The sequence below is a fragment of the Gymnoscopelus braueri genome (genome assembly GCF_963280865.1).
Source record: "Gymnoscopelus braueri genome assembly, chromosome: 13".
NCBI classification, from domain to species: Eukaryota; Metazoa; Chordata; class Actinopteri; order Myctophiformes; family Myctophidae; genus Gymnoscopelus; species Gymnoscopelus braueri.
In genome coordinates, this window is record NC_137615.1 from 21,202,400 (window position 1) to 21,219,925 (window position 17,526).

Consider the following 17,526-nt stretch of genomic DNA (forward strand, 5'->3'; position numbering starts at 1 on the left):
AATATGGAGAAAATTCGGAGAAAATGGCCACCAATCGGATTACAATCCTTTTTATTGAACAATACGGAAGATACGGGTCGAAGTCAATTGTAACATTTGTGGCCATGGGATGAGTACTTTCTATTTGAAATCTGAACGTTTGTGTAGATGTACGGGTTGTATGGAGAAAGTGCAAAACCCAGGTTGAAGTTCAGCCATGACGCTCGTGACGGAGGAGCGTCGTGCGATCCATGGCTAACCAAACGGGTACTTACAGGCAATCAGTGTGAACAGTCGTGTACCATCGAAGGACCCCAAACGGCCAACATGGCGGCGCCCGTGACAGACGCCGGGGAGTTTGAAAGCTGGCTCAATGATCGACTAGACAGCTTGGAGGTTGACCGAGAGGTGTATGGAGCATATATTCTAGGGATCCTGCAAGAAGATGAGAGCGACGAGGAGAAGGGAGAGGCGCTTCAGGGGATAATGTCAGCGTTTTTGGTGAATATCCACATGTGGCATGCGTGCCTCATGCTACCAACACTATGTTATTGTCTGGCTGGACTCGCTTGTCTCTTAAATAAGTGAACATTAGTTGTTAAATGATGATATACAGTAGCATGATGACCATGGGTTGTCTAATGGGGTTCTTGTCCTCTTTTAGCCTGAGGCTGTCATGGCAGTCTGGCAGATTGTAGCAGGTGTTATGATTGCATAGTCTATTATTAGCTTAAAGGTGTAGACCACTATTGGATGCAGCTATATATATAGAGACATGTGTCTTAACCATCTTACTGTAGGTCGGTAAATAAAGAAATGAGCCTCAAGTTTTGAAAGCCAAAGATAGTCCTAATCTGTAATGTCAACAGGAAGTGGCACAGTATTGTCGATGCTCACTATGGTAACCGGATAGGTGGGCACCAAGGAAGAGTGGGCACCTCAGTGTTAAATTGCCATTTTTTCCCAAAATATATTTTAAAAAAAAAATTTGCATTTTGTTTAAAGGAAAGTATTCATGACATGATTAGAACATGCTTAAACATTCACAATTTATGTTTAATATTGTGCAAATTGCTACAAAAACCTGTATATCGTGTCATTTTAGGGCATATAAGTTGAAGGATAAAATAAAGTCTGATAATGGTGTACCGTGCATGTTCACATCATGTATACTTTACATTACTTAAGACCATTTTTCAAATATATTTTTTTTTAACATATTGGACAAAGTAGCCAATTTTACATCGAAGTGCCCAGATGTCCCTAGTGCCCACCTATCCTGTATCCCTCACAAATTGTGCTGGTACTGCATTGAACTAACAACAAAATCTAAAACAGAATATTTAGTATCAGGTTGTAAACTGTCCTTTGTGTGCAGGAGGATGAGGCTCTTGAAGACGTCTGCAGACAGATCATCAAGCAGTGGACAGATAGCCGTGCCCGATCAAAGGGGGAGAGTGATGGTGATGGTATGAATTCAGCCCATTTCAAACATTTGTCCCTGTGATTTACCTCTAAACATAATATGGCCTCATATTTGACCTATAAACATAATTTGGCCTCATATTTAAAAGAAACCTCAGTTGTTTTCTAATACCAAGATCAAAGTTACTGCATGTTATAATATACATTTTTGTAAGCTTTTTGGTAAGACATAGTGCACTGTCTTTTTTGTTGCCATAGCTGAGGTGCAGGCAATTGCCCGTCTGATAGAGAAACAGGCTCAGATTGTGGTGAAACCGAAGGAGGTTTCAGAGGAGTCCAAGAAGAGGAAAGAGGCACTTCTGGCTCAATATGCCAATGTCTCAGAAGGAGAAGAATATCCTTGGTTTAATTTATATTTTTGCATTATCTCCATCAGCATGATCAACAATAAAAACATGTACGGTATGTATTCTAGATTATAGCACAAATATAACCAGCATTCACCATATCTTGTTTAGGTACTTTTTATTCTGATCATCTCGGGAAACATATGGCACTGACACATGAGCTAGACCCATATACAAGCCAGATGTTGTCAGTTTTTGTGTTTCAACAAGGTCCCCTTTACAAGTGAAAAAACGGTTTGGATTTGTTATCACCGGTTATTTTATATCTGTAAGGTTATTATGCTGAAGACGGCTTTGCTGAAATGTGTCCGTGTCATATAGTATGCTGCCCATGACGATCAGAATAAAAGTACCGTAAGGAAGGACATATCATGAGTGCTGGCGATCTTTGCTTTGAGTCGTGTAATATTAGATAAGAGACCAATCTGTGATTCTTGAGTCGTGCTTACATTCTTTTAAAAATTCTACTTTAGATTAACTCATTCTATATGAAGTCTTTGTCAGTCATTTCCTTGACATTAGCACTGAAGTTGAAGAAGAGGAGCCAACATCTGGAGAACTTTTTCCTAGTGATAAATGTATCCTTTCTAAAAGCTGTGCTCTGCACAAGTGACCATGCAATAGTCTTTGTCTTGCAATATGTATTGTGTAAATGATTAATGCCAATTCAATTATCTTTAGTAATGTAAGTAATTATTGATTAGTGGGGCAGAATCATTTTCGTTGCAACCGTCCTTCACTGAAAGTCTCAGCCTTGTTCAAGAACACCAACGTGGAGGAGGTCATGAACAGACAAAAGCAAAAACGAGATCAGGCTCGGGATGATTCTCAGCAGAAGAAAGAAACCGACAAGATGCAACGAGAGAAGGACAAACTAGCCAAGACGGATAGGAAGGAGAAGGAGAAAAAGCGTACACAGAAAGGCGAACGGAAAAGATAAAAGAAGAAAACTACTAACACTTTGTACGTAAAAGGTTTTGTAACCGGACAACAATAAAAATAACCGAGATGATGCCTCTTTTTATCTAAACCTCATTGACTTTTGTGGACAATAATGAATTAGACTGTCTATATATAGAGAACAATGTAACATGCATCTAGAATGCAGTCCATACAGCCATTTTATGCTATGACTGGGCTATTATTGAAGACTGTGGAAAACGGGGGACGAAGCTGCCAAACTGTACATGCCCTTTTCTCTTTGTTGAGTAAAAATATGTTATCCATTATGATTTCAAGTCTGTCAATCTCATATTTTGCATGTTGTAGCATGCTTTGCCCAAGTCAATTAATGGCCCTTAAAATGTCAAAATAGTCATGAGCTGAAATGTTCCAGTACACTTGGTTGCCTTCCTTGTCTGCACTCCTACATTCTTAAAAACAAATGCTCATATCTGTTTTTTCAATGGTTTCTTTTGGATCGTTATATTTTAGCAGTCTATGTACATTGGTATGAGAATAAGAACTAAGCAATGGTCCCTTCCTTATACCTCAACTATATCATGTACTAAGCTTGTATGTTTTCAATGGGGTTTATTTCAACACCTTTTCAAATAAAGAAACATTTTGAATGATATCAATTGTTTTATTGTTCAGTTGATAGAACGAAATTATCTTTAATTTCAAACCAGAACATTAAAAGTTTGAAACAACAGGGTTCATGAAATAACAGGGTTCATATCATTCATATATAAACGAGTGATATAAACTAGTGATGGAAGAAAATCATTCCAAAGATATGCCCTGAACTTGCCCTACACAGTGTGTTTATACTATTATAAAACATCATTTCTATGTTACTCATTTAGAAATGTGATAAACATGAATAGTTACTTTTCAAATAATGGTGAACACAATTAATTTCTCCTGAACAGTGGAGGTATAATGACAGATTAGTCTACTTTGTTAACGAAGGAAAAAGCTAAGCTAAAAGGTGGCTCATAAGAACAGGGTGCAAAGAAAATACTTGCCATCTTCATGTTACTGTGTTAACATGAGCTTATGATTAAGTTTAAGAATATCCTGAACAGACACACTACATTCAAATAAATAGTAAGTAAAACAACATAAACTTACTGTAAATGTTTAGCATAAATATGGCCAATAAATAAAGTAAAAGACTTATGTAGAACGATTCACATTAACACAATTGGGTATTCTGTATGGCAGGGAAATTACATTTCACGCAACCTCCTCTAATTAATTCAACTATGCACAATGAAGTGCTTGAAAGAGCTTAGCTAAAGGCAATACTGTGTGTTCAGTGATAGCCACAGACCAGACAAAATATTTGATAAAAATCTATTTGAGCGGAAAGGGGGCTGAGTTTGAGCTAATTCATAATAAAATTGAGAAGTCCAGTCAAATATATGGCCATGGGATACAAATTGTTTTCAACTTTCATCTGCTGCCTTAACATTAAAGATTTGATCAGCTTTCCTTTGACTAGCTACAATGGCAAAATGTGAATTCTTCTCCACTGAGTCTCACTTTAATAATACTGTAATTTGGGTGTGTCTTGGACAATTTCATTTATGTCGTCTGCTAAATGATTCCATTCTAAAACGGCAGCAGACTTTTCTCTGTGCTGCTCTCCTCACAAGTATCATCACTGTCAACATGGTAGTCAAGCTTCTCAGCTGATCCGGGCATGGTCATCTGGAGGGCACACCACAGCGCTGTCCGGGACATCCTTGTAGTGACACTTAAGTCCTTTAGTGCCATGGCCAGGAGTTGGATGCCTGTCAGAAGGAAGCGATTTTTAGGACAAGAGCTGGGCAGTATCATCATCACAACACTTAAATTCAATGTCTCCGTTTTGTTGAGCTTTGTCTAAACTTCCACAATTCACACAATGTACATCCATGTTGGATGGCTTTCTTTACTGAAATCTCAATAACTCGTGTTATAGGCATAGCAACTGAGAATGGAGCATATGATTTAATTTGCTTTATGCAGGGATTAAAGCAAAAATAAATGAAAATGTTGTTAGGCCAATGTGAGATTTATGAAATAGCGTGAAAGGAGCCAGGACTTGAATCCATGTTTAAGCTGTTAAGAAAATGAGAACATTTTTGATATCTTGACAATGGCCTTTTCATGTTAATTCAAATATATCATATTGATCATACTGAAGATTCAGTCCATTGCATGGCGACAAAGCAGCGTATTCTTATTCTTAACATTGTGGTGACCAGTTACCTCTGTCCTCTCCGAAAACAGCCCCTCCTGTATTGACAGACTCCTCCTTGCGTCTGGCCCTGGTAATCCAAATAGCCTCACGATGTCTGTCAATCGCAGAGGTTATATGGTCATGGAATGGGATGCTGCGCAAACACTCCATTTGACCAAGAAGCTTTGCCACCTTTGAAGTGAAAGAATTCATGTTATAAGTTTATAAAGAAATGTACAGGCCTATTATGTCTGGACCGTAGTACAATACAGTGATTCTCAAACTGTGGGTCGGGAGCCTCAGGGGGGTTCCCAAATGAATTTGGGGGGTCCACAGATCATTTTCTTAATGTGCAACATTGTTTTCTCACTCAACAGTAAACAAACAGGGTATCTGCACATTTTTAATACCTCTAAAATAAATAAAACCATTACTGCGTTAAAAGTAATCAACAAACTATACTAAAATTGTCAAATATTACCTAAGAATGAAGCAAAAAGTGATAAAATAGCTGATCTACATGCTCACAACGCAATTTTAAAATAAATATATTATAGGCTATACACATACAGTATGTATTGATGGAAACAATTTTTTTAACTCATCAGCAGGCAGGCTGGGTGGATTAATCTAACGTTCATCTCTCTTTATTGTTCAGACTGCCTGCATGTCTCCAGTAGACCTAAAAAATATATATAACATGATGACAAAAAGAACCTGTTGGTAGCACCATGGTAGCAATCATCAGGCTGATTTCAATTCTCACCGTAGCTTGTTCTCGCATCTGATCAGCAACGAGACGGTCCACTTTTGAGGGATTTGGTGGCATTTTGGGCAGGAAGCTGCTGGTCACCACTGAAATCCGCTTCCCAGGAAATATCTCAGTTAGGATAACTTCAGTCTGTAACAGAAAATATAAAGAGGTATTTATTTACCAATATGTCAAACCAAAATATCCCCTATACAGAGTAGACTATGAAATACAGTATTGTGTCTTCAACACTTGAAATCTGTTTATCAAAATGAAGTATACTTAGCCTTGCTTACCTTCTTTCTCTCGTTCTCTAAACCACTCCAATGCTCGTAGCATTTGTCCAAGTAGAAGTGAAGCTCACTCATAGGGCGTCCTTGGTTCATCATCATGCTTGGGGACCTCAAGACAGGTGTCATGCCAGGAAAAATCTCTCCATGCCAGCCCATCAGGTCACTGGCAGAGGGGTTGAATGATGTGAATTCTGTGTCTGGCATCATGATACCCATGTCAATGAGAGGGGCACGGCTTGTGTAGGTGTTGAAGTTAGAAGGCCTAAAAGGCATCTGCCCAGAGCTCTGTCTTGGATACATAAACGGCAGGGATGGCAGTTTCTTCCTTGCACCATTAGTGTTGGGTCCTCGGACTTGCTGAGGGTTGTACATGTTTCCCTGGTGGCACATGTTTTGTGGGAGTCCCTGCTTCCTGTCTCCATTGCTCATGTGGATACTGGTATGGGGCCTTGTGTTGCCATCAAAGCAATGTGCAAGGAAACCATCTCCAAGAACGGCAGCTTTGAGCATTGTGTTCTTGTCCAGCTGCATCCCTGAGTCAGCACCTCTCCTCATGCTGTCCAGACCAAGCCCCACCTGGTTCCTTCCTGGCCAGCAGCGAGTGGATGGCCCATCTCCATGACTGTAGCCTTGAAAAAACAAAGGGCCTTTCTGTACCTGGTGGGAATTCTGAGTTACAAACTCTGGTGATACCATTTTGGATGGGTTAGAAGGCACACAGGTGGCCATAGGTTGTTTGAGCTTGATATGGACCTGGTTCTGTTGGCTGTGATGCTCAGAGTGCTGGTTTAGATTCATATTCAGGTTCAAGGGGAGAGACGGTTTGCCATTTTGTGTGGCTACGTTATACTGTGATGAGTTAGTGGGATTAAACGATGCAGAATTGGGTTTTGGTTTCTGGAAGTATTCTGTGTTTTGAGGACCAAACCCATTGGACCCATCCCCTTGGAATAGTTGTCTCCTTACTCCCTTTCTCTCCCTCTGCCATGCCTCAAACTCTTCCGCCAACTCTTTTGGAATCTGCATTGTAGGGGCAGTGTGTGCTGACATTTCAGGACTGGTGTATTTTCTTTGTTCAGCCAAGCTGTCTTCATAGGGCATCTCCATTGCCTGCCTCTTTGTGTTGTGAAGTTCCCCTCCACCCAAGCCATCTTGTTCCCCGGCCATTACATTCTGAAAATTGCTGACAAATCTGTTGATTTCTTGTTGCTTGTGCTGCTCGTTCTCAATGGGCTTAATGCTGCTTCGTTCTGACTGGTCTTCATCGTAAGGATCAACGTACAGGCTGCTCATCTTGCTTTGAGGTGCAAAGGAATCACTTGTGGCAGGAACACAATTTTCACTATCTCCATTAGCTGAAATGTAGGGATGTTCACTTTGCCTCATCTTTGACAAGTAGGTGTTGGTGGCATTGGACATTGGTAGACCTGGTGGCTTGAGCAATTTCTGAGATTGAGAGGTGCTGCAAGTGTCCTTGTCACCATTGCAAGAAGGATAGAGCCACTGCTCACTGGTTTCAAAGCCATTCAACTGCTGATATAACTCCTCAACATCTTTGGCCATTGACTGCTCTTGCACGCCATTGAAAGGCTCAGGATATGTATGGTTTGGAATAAAGGCAGGGTGGGGATCTGTTTTTTCAAAATGACGATACTGCGGAACAGCCTCTCTCAGTGTGTTGGGGGACCAGACAGACTTCCTAAAAGGACAGTGGAGAACTTTAGCATATATGCAACCATATGAATTGGCAATGATCAGGATTTTTACGACATCAAAGCCAAGCCATCAAAAACAGGGTTTGTATGTACTGTATGTATGTACTGTACAGTATGCCTGTCTGTTTGTATCCCATAATCTAGAGGGACTGCGCTGGAACTACTTGTAGGTTTTCTAACAATAACTGGGCAACAGTAGATCGAGTAGGATAATTTTGGGTAATTTTATATGAATGGTGTCTGCATTGATGTGAGTAGGATCATTATAGGCAACATTTATTCAATATTGTAACGGTGTCTGTATTAATGTTTATATATGAAGAGCAGTTTTGTTCTCAAACTACACACTTAGCTGAATCATTATCAAACTGCACACCTAGTTACTTACCTAATCAGCTATTGATAGCTAAAGATTGTGTCTCTAGCTAAATGCCCCACAGACTAAAAGGCTTAATGTATGTGATCAAAAAGGCAGATTTATTTACTATTTATTTTAATATTTTCTCAATAAATTAAACCCTTACCCTTCTGTGAAGTAGTTGTCCAGGGAATTAGTGCCCTCCAATATGTTGGACACAAGTCCATTTGGACCAGTCTCCTGTTCAGTTTCACCATTGATGTTCCTTGAAAGAAAGAAAGAAAGAAAGAAAGAAAGAAAGAAAGAAAGACAGGAAAAAAGTTTAACTTATGTTATTTTTAGCACTTCCACTCATAAAAGTAACAACTCTTCATGACAACATGTAGTTACAAAGTACAAAATGGCAATATTCTGTCCTGAAACTGATTATAGTTGAATGAATACCTGCTCTTAATGTTCTTAGCATATTGAATCAGTTGATAGGGGTCGTCGTCGTCAGTATTTTGAGACCAGGGTACATAGGAGTTTGTGTCCTGTTCTGGCAGAGTGACTTTAGGAATTGGAGTGAAGACATTTGCCAGGTCATTGATTCCCATAACTCCAGTTGTACTGGTCTGTAATAGGCAAAGAGGGATTTCAATTAGATTTCTATAAAAGTTGAGTAACCGTGTTGAAGGATGCAAAACTTGTACAAAGACATCTCTGCTTCATTGCAGTGCTGCAGTAAATCTTATTATCTTATTATTATTTATTTATTTTGGCTTTTATTAATAGTATAGGATAGTAGGCTGACACTAAATGGGGAGAGAGATGGCGGGGGGGGGGGGGGGGGGGGGGGGGGGGGGGGGGGGGGGGGTGACATGCAGCAAAGGCCGTCGGGATCGGGACTCGAACCCGCGACGCGCTGTCAGGCTACTTTAGAGCCTAGTACGCCAGCGGTCCAGGCCAGTTAATATAATTTTAATACATTTTTAAAAGAATGTCGGTTAACTGTGCAGTTGGGTAGGAGATCTTCCTGAGATAAGTTACCCACTTTGAACCTGGTGTCCTTATTGGCCATGTACTGGATTATACAACAATTAAAAAAAAAAAAAAACTCTACAAGATGTACAAGCTCACAGAGGTCAGCTTGGAGCTCGGATATTTTCGCGTATAAAATAGGGCTTACAAGAATCATACGATACAGGTATTAGCAGTCATCATCTTAGAACAAAGATCTCAGAAAAACAGATGGAAAGCAAACACTGCTAAAATAACCCCAAAATTACTTTGCTGACGTTTTCAAAATGACATTCATACCCAGAAGACCTAATGTGTCATAACGTGGGTGAAAAAAAAGTTATTGCATCGTGGCTACGAGCTGTGGGGTGCGACCTCTTTTCATTGAAACAGACGTTTTACAAATGAATTAACAAATGTGCATTTATAGGTGACATTTAGCCCCGTTTGGAACCTCACTCTCTCCACGACATCTGATCTTACCTGCAGATGCTTGTATGGAAACGGAAAGAGAGAATACTGATGATCAAACGCCATCTTGTCTTCTCTTCCTCTTAACGTGGTTATGGCATTACTACTGACCTGGTAAAACATACGAGAATTTGGTTATTTATAAGTTATAACAGCTTTAATACCAATAAATAGTCACATGTGTGCATATACAGTAATGTGAGTTCCTAATAAATGTGCATATCTTGCTGTACAAAAGTTAACCTCGATCGGAATGTTAAAATGTACATTCACCCGATGACTGGCCTAGCTGACATCTGTAGAACAACCACGACCATTTTACTACCTTAACTTCTAGTCAACTTATCAAGTCAGATATGTTTTTAATCTTAACATCAGCCATAGTTTCTCCATACAAGGGTTGGCCGAAAACGTTTTGGGGGAAGGTTTAACCGTTCAAGTATTGAAAAAGTACTTAATTTGATTGATTTATCAGATATAAAAATGACAATGAAAATGGTCCATCCTTACCTGATGAAGATCACGGTCCATCTGCCTCGCGATTGACCCGCCCTTCCCGCGATGTGACTTTCTCACGCTCGCTGATTGGCTGGACGTCCCTGTGGGGTATGGGATGGCATAGCAACCAATCACGTAACCGCACCCACCGACAAGTTCATCTCAGGTCAAGAGGCTCAATATATTTCGTTAGTACGACGGTGTCGCGCGCAAAAAGAAGAGATCTAGCGCTATAGACGAATCCACAGACTGCGCTGCCTGTAGCTGCCTGTAGGCGGTGTCGCGTCCGCGGAGCGTTGACACCCCAGAGATGGCTGCGCGCAGGGCAGCGCTCCGTGGATTCGTGTATAGATCGGGTCTTTATGTAACGAACGAACGACAGTTGTTAGCTTGTAGATCTGTTGGCAAGTGAGTCACCATTGGACTAATATGCAGTGGTGGAAAAAGTACACCCATTTTTTACTTAAGTATAAGTATCAATACCGCAATGTGGAAATACTCTAGTCTGTTACTAAGTAAAAGTAAATGTCCAGAATAAAACATTTACTTGAGTAGAAGTATAAAAGTATTGGTATCAAGAATGTCCCATTTCACAAGTTTTCAAATGTATAAAAATCCTTTGAAAATAGCCGATCTACTTATAGATCGGCTATTTTCAAATGTCCAAAATGTATATAGGGCTGAAGTGGTTAATGTATTGTATTGTATTGTAATGTTATGTTTTGTAATAATAATCAAAATCTACAAAGTAACTAGTAGCTAAAGTTTTCAAATAATTGTAGTGGAGTAAAAGTACAATATTTTCCTCTGAGATGTAGTGGAGTAGCAGTGAAAGTATTGAAAATTGGAAATACTCCAGTAAAGTAAAAAATACCTCAAAACTGTACTTAAGTAGGTTACAGTACTTGAGTACATGTACTTAGTTACTTTACACCACTGCTAATATGTCCTTCCAACTCTACACAGCATATACAGTGGGATGAAATGAAACTGCATAATTCTCCCAAAACCTACAATTAGACATATGGTTATTAATTTAAAACAATGCTAAAGACAGAACCCATTTGTATGAAAAGACAAAACAACATATCAATATAGTGAATGAAAAAGGTAGCCTACTCTGTGCAAAGTGGATGTTTGTTTATAAATAAATAACAGTTTAAGAAAAAATTATAGCAACAAAATGCAAAAAGATTCAGCAGAAAGTATGTGGCAGTAGTATGGTTTAGGGGGCAGGTGGTGGATGCAGGGGGCAGCAGTGAGTCAATAGAATAGACTACTTTTTAGTTAGGCCCAAGTTTAGTAACCATTACTAAGCAGGAGCCGCAGGCATTAATTACACCTAATATTTAACCGAGGTCTTCATACTTAGAGCCACACGATAAGTACACGCACGCGCACGCACGCACGCACACACGCACGCACGCATGCACGCACGCACACACACACTCAAACACACACACATACATACAAGTAAGACGCGCGAACGCTGGAAGCGAACGCAGCTCGAAAATATTGTGTATTTACGGACTTGTAATCCGTGTTATTTCACCGTGATGGAGAGAGAACATTGACAGTGTGTGTGTGTGTGTGTGTGTGTGTGTGTGTGTGTGTGTGTGCGTGTGTGTGTGTGTGTGTGTGTGTGTGTGTGTGTGTGTGTGTGTGTGTGTGTCTGTCAGGGCATTGTCTAAATTCCTGCACTCTGGCGCACTCGGGTGGCTGCTTACATCATGTCACCCAGGGGCAGGCAGGCAATGAGAGCGTGAGTCACATGGGTGCATGCAGCCAATGAGAGGTGAACACAGAGACACACACGGAGACACACACTCACAACCCAAGCAGAGTTACATAGTAAGCTCCACTTGGTCGGAGGCGCCGCGCCTCCTTCCGCGTTCGCAACAAACATACACACATACACACACACAGCCCGTACACACTAGCTGTGGACAAACTGGTGTTCTGACATCACCTGTTGTCCTTGTTGAGCAGGTAGCTGATGAAGTTTTGGGCCTGCTCAGAGATGTCCTCAAAGCTCTCCTCATCAAACTCCCACACTGGGCAAGGCTCTCCTCATCACTGTTGCCCTAACCTCGGATGCCAGGCTTGCTTTGTCAGAAAGAAAGCTATAGGAGCGAGACCGGAGGCCTGGCTACGCGAGACTACCCTGGAATGGAGACTCACCAGTCACTCTGAGGCCAAGGCACACCAAAGGGCAGGTCAAACGCTCAAGACACACTGTGTGCGTTCGGAAATGCGCACCGGGAGCGCACTCGCGTATTGGTTTGTATTGGCCAGTGCACTCAGTGCCATATATCCGAACGCACCCGTTATCAACAAAAAGAGTTTCAGAAAATCATATTTTTTATTGCGTATTGTCTTGCTTATGTCATTTCCAAATATCAGATTTTACATTAATACTGTTAGTATGTGATTATTATAGTATTATTAGCTTACTTCCCAGGGAGTGAAAAAAAAATCTAAATTATAATTAGTGTATATGGATATCAGGCTCTGTCACATCAGGCCCCTCTCACAGCACTGAACACGGCTGTCACAGGCCCTGCCTGTCATGTTACCATGTTACCATTGTATGTCGTCTCTGTACCGCCCCCATTGAGAAACACTAATATACAGTAGAGTACCCACTGCAGCTCTTTTCTTAACTTACCTATGTCTTCCCTGGGAAAGTTAATTAAAATCTAAAGGGGGTTTTCGATTTGTTCAAACAAGGGGGCTTGTTTTAACAAATGTGTTGCTTATGCTCTATTAGTTCCACACATTTTTGAATGTGTTCAGACACATCAGACTGCAGCTCAACAAGAGACACCACAAAAAGACTGGATTTGAGGAAGATTAAAGGAGTAGTTCACCCAAAAAAATGGATTTTCTATCAATTACACACCCCATGAAGCCTTGAATTCATGAGTTTTTAATTTTTGTCGCATTCCTAAGCCAATAATTTCATGACCGGCAGTGTCTCCGGTAGGAGACTCAATTGCAGGTCAATTGTGTCTCCTACTGGAGACTCCGCTGGTAGGCAGCATGAAATCTAAGATCCACATTGGAACCTCACCATTCCCATGTGGATCCTGAGACGACATGATTTGCTTTTTTATTTTGTTACTCAACATTATCTCACCATCTTAAATATAGGCTGCAGCACCACAGTGACTATGAGCTATGGGTACAGTTGTATAAAGTGAGTAGTATATGGCTATATGCCTGTAGCCTACAGCATATGTTTAATTCTACCTTTGCAATGAGGCCCCTCCATCTCCCTCTTGCTGGGGAGGGCCCACATGGAAGCAATTACCTTCAGCAGAGAGGGGAAATTACAGAGAAACCCTACAGAACTCTAGCCATAATTCATATAATCACTCATTCATTCACCAAGATTAATATGCAGGCACACAGATTTATACCTGTTGATACTGTTACTGTTAGTATACTCTTAGTGCACTTTGACCCTCATTATGCAACACACAGTAGATTGATTGCTAATAAGTTGATCAAGGGTCCTGTAGGATGTTTCTGCAAGGTTGCAGAAAACTGAATGGCCTTTTTTTTGCCAAATGCAGGTTGAATATTATTATTAGATTATAATCATAAGAAATTTGTTCTCAGATATAACAGTAATAATTTGGTCCCCACTCCTTGGGGTGGTTTTTGTCACTGTATATTTGCACATACGTGAAATTGCATTTTACCCATCCAAGGAGCAGCAAAGCAGCCATTGGTGTGAAGCGCTGGGGGAGCAGTTAAGAGTCTTGCTCAGTTTGACTTCGACACATTTGCCTTCCCAGGCAGGCTCTCTATCATTCAGCTAGAGCACTCCTTAAATCATCGCCCCCTAAATCATGACCCATAAATGTCATATTTTTGGGACAATAATGGAGTAGTCTATAAAGAATTGTCTTAGATTGAAAAAAAAGAAACATGCCAGTGGTTAAGCTTATGTGTGGAAAGTTTAGAGTAAGTGACTTGATGAGTGATGGTTTTACAGAATGAACCACAGAGCACCACGACAGACATTAGCCAACATATGAAGACATGTACAACATAACCATAATCTAGAATAGGCAAAAATGGAGCTTCAACCAGTCTTTGTCTGAATCAAGTGAGTTAACAAGACTTCTTCATAAAATAAAAAACCTTGTCCAAAACTGAACCTTGAGGGACTCCCTTACAAATTGTTAACACATCAGATGTGGAACCCTTATATCGGGTAGCTTGAGTCCTTGACAAACAGCCCTACAGGTTGATCAGAGAAACCAATGCTAAAAAGTCATGGTATCAGCATTCCATGGTCTCAAAGGCCTTAGACATGTCAATAAAAAGTGACAGATAATGCTATTTATCAAGTTTCAGTGATGTAATTTAAAACGTTTCACTTTCAGCAGCAATTGTACTTATGATAGTATTAATGAATGAGTATGAGTGTACAAAACTATTTCACCTGCTCGCTAACCAGGGGTTCCAACAGAGATTTCATCATTGACATTATGACAGTGGCATGGTTATGTAGGCCTACACACTGTGCTGGCTGCATATTACACACAAACTCACACATGCATGTACATGCACACATTATTCTATTGCTATACTGTACTGAGATGTCAAAAGTTTACTTCATCCTGCTGGCACAACCTAACCTTAACGATAATCACAACCTCTGCTATCCCTAATCCTAAACCTACTGTAGATCTCAAAATCCCTATCCGGAAAATTAACCCTGACCTTAACCTCAATCTTTCTTTAACTACCAGAAGTCTTTCCTTAACCTCATGGGGACCAGAACAATGTTGATTGATTTGTAATACTATCCTCCACAATGATAGTACATGGTGTACACACAAACACACACACACACACACACACACACACACACACACACACACACGCTTGCATGCATGCTTGCTTGCACGCACACACATACGTTCCCTCACAATCATACCCATTATTATCCCAGGCGTAATGCAGGGGCCCAAAATATCTGTCTTGCAGCTGTCTGTACCTCTCTGTGCAACAGCTGGAGAAACTCTGGCCACTCCCTTGTTCTGCCTTGCTACCATGCACAACTTTACCCTGAATGAGAGGAACCTATGGCAGTAAAATGTGGAGTGTTAAATAATTCAACTCTCAGAGTTGAGTAAACACTCTTTTTGCTGTGTAAGATTTCATACTACATCTACAATAGTGTGTTTTTGTTTGAAAATACATTTCACAGCTTTTGCTGTGTATTTGCAACTTACTATGCAGGTGTGTGTGCTTGCGCCTTGTCAAAGCCACCCTCTAATAAAGTGGTCTGAGTGTACAACATGGGCAATAGAATCCCAAGAAGAAGTTGTGCATGAAGCACAAACAGAACAAAAAACATGACATGTTTAAGGCAGTAGCGCAGACAGATTCTGCTGATAGCAGAATCTGTCTTGAAAGATTATCTAGGAGGTGGAGGAAATGAATGGACTGAATGAGATGAGAAGCATGCCACAGTTTATTTCTGATGCATTTCCCTCTGTTATAGGAAGTTAATATAGAATCTACAACATTGTATTACACTCTAATCATTCAACTATTGTAATATATTGTACGGTTGTACTTTCCACACATTTACAAAAAATATCTGTCAGAACTTAATTATTATTATGTCTTAAAGTAATATGAATATGAATAAGCAGTTATTCTATATTCTATATATTATATATATAATGAGCAATCCTTAGTGAATAGACCTTACCTAGGTTTCTTGCCAAGACATATCAAGAAACATAGAATTTAGAATCCGGGACTTCTTTCATAGACGTTTACATTTAGTGGAGCCAAAGACAAAACTTCAGCATATTGTATGAATGTTGTATAGGGACAAGTATTTTGTGTCTAGATAGCCTGTATCAACCTTTGAAATGAAATGCACATTTGAACCTCCAATCTCCTGCCAACTCTCTTGTCTCACTACCACCTCAAAGTGGCCGCCTCTGGGATAAATGATAGGAGAGGGAACATATTGCATTTCCTGATTTCAAAGGAGAAGGGGAGCGATAGATGTATACTGTGTTCTGGCTGGATAATCTCAAATATTGCACTATAGTTAGGATAATGTATGCTTATTACTAATCCAACTTCAGACCTCAGAGCACTGGTGCTGCTAGGGCTCACCCAAAAACATGTTTAGGAACAGACTGTATGTCTGTGTTTTATGCTTTTCCCAGAATGTTTTTTTCTTTCTTAGATCCTTGATCCATATTCCCTAATTTTCATAATTTACTTCATATATATTTTTACAGTCCATTTATGGGCATGAACAATGGCTCCAAAAACACCCCTTCTTCCAATGATGAGTGGCATCATATTATCAACACTTTCTGCCTCACCTCTTTTTCTTGGCTTGTCCCTTCTTGCCCCCAAGCAAGAGGAAACTGCATGCTTTAACTGAGATCCAAAATCAACAAGGTTAGAGACAGTAAGTCCACTTTCACCATCTCAATCATTAAAAAAGCAGTAGCCTAAACATCTGACTCATTTAGACATTCACCACTTTTTAGGCTATTTAATGATTTTCACTTCAGGTCAGCTAATTATGATAATAATAAGTAGTATACATAACCTTTCCAAAAGCCAATCCTGACTGTGTAAACAAGGAAGGCCTTCCAGGTAGGCTACACAGAAAACTCCAGACTCTTGGAGTTTCTGTGTAATTTGCATAACTCTATCAGAATATAACATAAAAGGGAATTTGCTGGCAAAAGTGAAACACTCAAAGAAGTTAATCAGGGAATCTGATTCCATTTGATTCTGTATCCAAGTTTTTTTTTTCTCCTATAACTTCACAAAACCCCCCTACCCCCTTTCTTTGCTGTTTTTCCTTGGAGAGAGACAAAAGCAGCCAAATTACACTGAATTTTCCATTCCACCATCCAATTCCCTCCTCCCCCTGTGCACTGAGACAATTTCACTCATTTTACCTCCAGCACCCCACCCACCCACATCCCGCGTCTCCTTCACTCTCCTAGCTAGTCCATTTGTCTCCCTGCTTCACTGCAAAGCCAAACAAGCCGGCCATTAAGTTGAGTTAAGCGCAGGAAGTGGGCCTTCGGGGCAGGCGGTACTGTTTACAAGAACCTTGTCGGGTTTCAGCGGCCCTTTGAAGTGAGCAGCGCACAGGAGACTGTCTGTCACTGGACTCTCACTCACATTCCATCCATTCATCTGAGCAGAAAGAGAGATGGAGAGGAGGGCTGCAGCAGAGGCAGTGGTGGACAGTAACAAAGTACATTTACTTGAGCACTGTACTTAAGTAAATATCTTGAGTATCTATACTTTGAGTATTTGCATTTTTCAATACTTTCACTAACAGTTCAAAGACGGATGATGTACTTTTAACTCCCCTACATCTCTAGGAAGGGAAATAGTACATTATGAATTAACCACTTATGTACTTTGTACACCACTGAGCAGAGG

The 17,526-nt window shown here is 40.3% G+C and overlaps 2 protein-coding genes across 2 annotated transcripts; one reads left to right on the forward strand and one right to left on the reverse strand.

The window, feature by feature from the left end:
- The first annotated feature begins 293 nt into the window (after positions 1 to 293).
- On the forward strand, positions 294 to 3,387 carry ccdc43 (coiled-coil domain containing 43). The gene is made up of 5 exons (XM_080446381.1): positions 294 to 480; positions 1,358 to 1,448; positions 1,663 to 1,798; positions 2,337 to 2,389; positions 2,564 to 3,387. Exons 1-5 carry the CDS (start codon positions 307 to 309, stop codon positions 2,749 to 2,751), a joined length of 642 nt encoding a protein of 213 aa, XP_080302507.1. The 5' UTR covers positions 294 to 306; the 3' UTR covers positions 2,752 to 3,387.
- Positions 3,388 to 4,370: 983 nt separating this feature from the next.
- On the reverse strand, positions 4,371 to 17,054 carry moto (minamoto; the record flags this gene model as incomplete). The annotated part of the gene is made up of 10 exons (XM_080448206.1): positions 4,371 to 4,552; positions 5,013 to 5,175; positions 5,750 to 5,884; positions 6,031 to 7,726; positions 8,267 to 8,365; positions 8,545 to 8,714; positions 9,583 to 9,681; positions 10,081 to 10,169; positions 13,321 to 13,381; positions 17,031 to 17,054. 10 exons carry the CDS (start codon positions 17,052 to 17,054, stop codon positions 4,371 to 4,373), a joined length of 2,718 nt encoding a protein of 905 aa, XP_080304332.1.
- Positions 17,055 to 17,526: the final 472 nt, after the last annotated feature.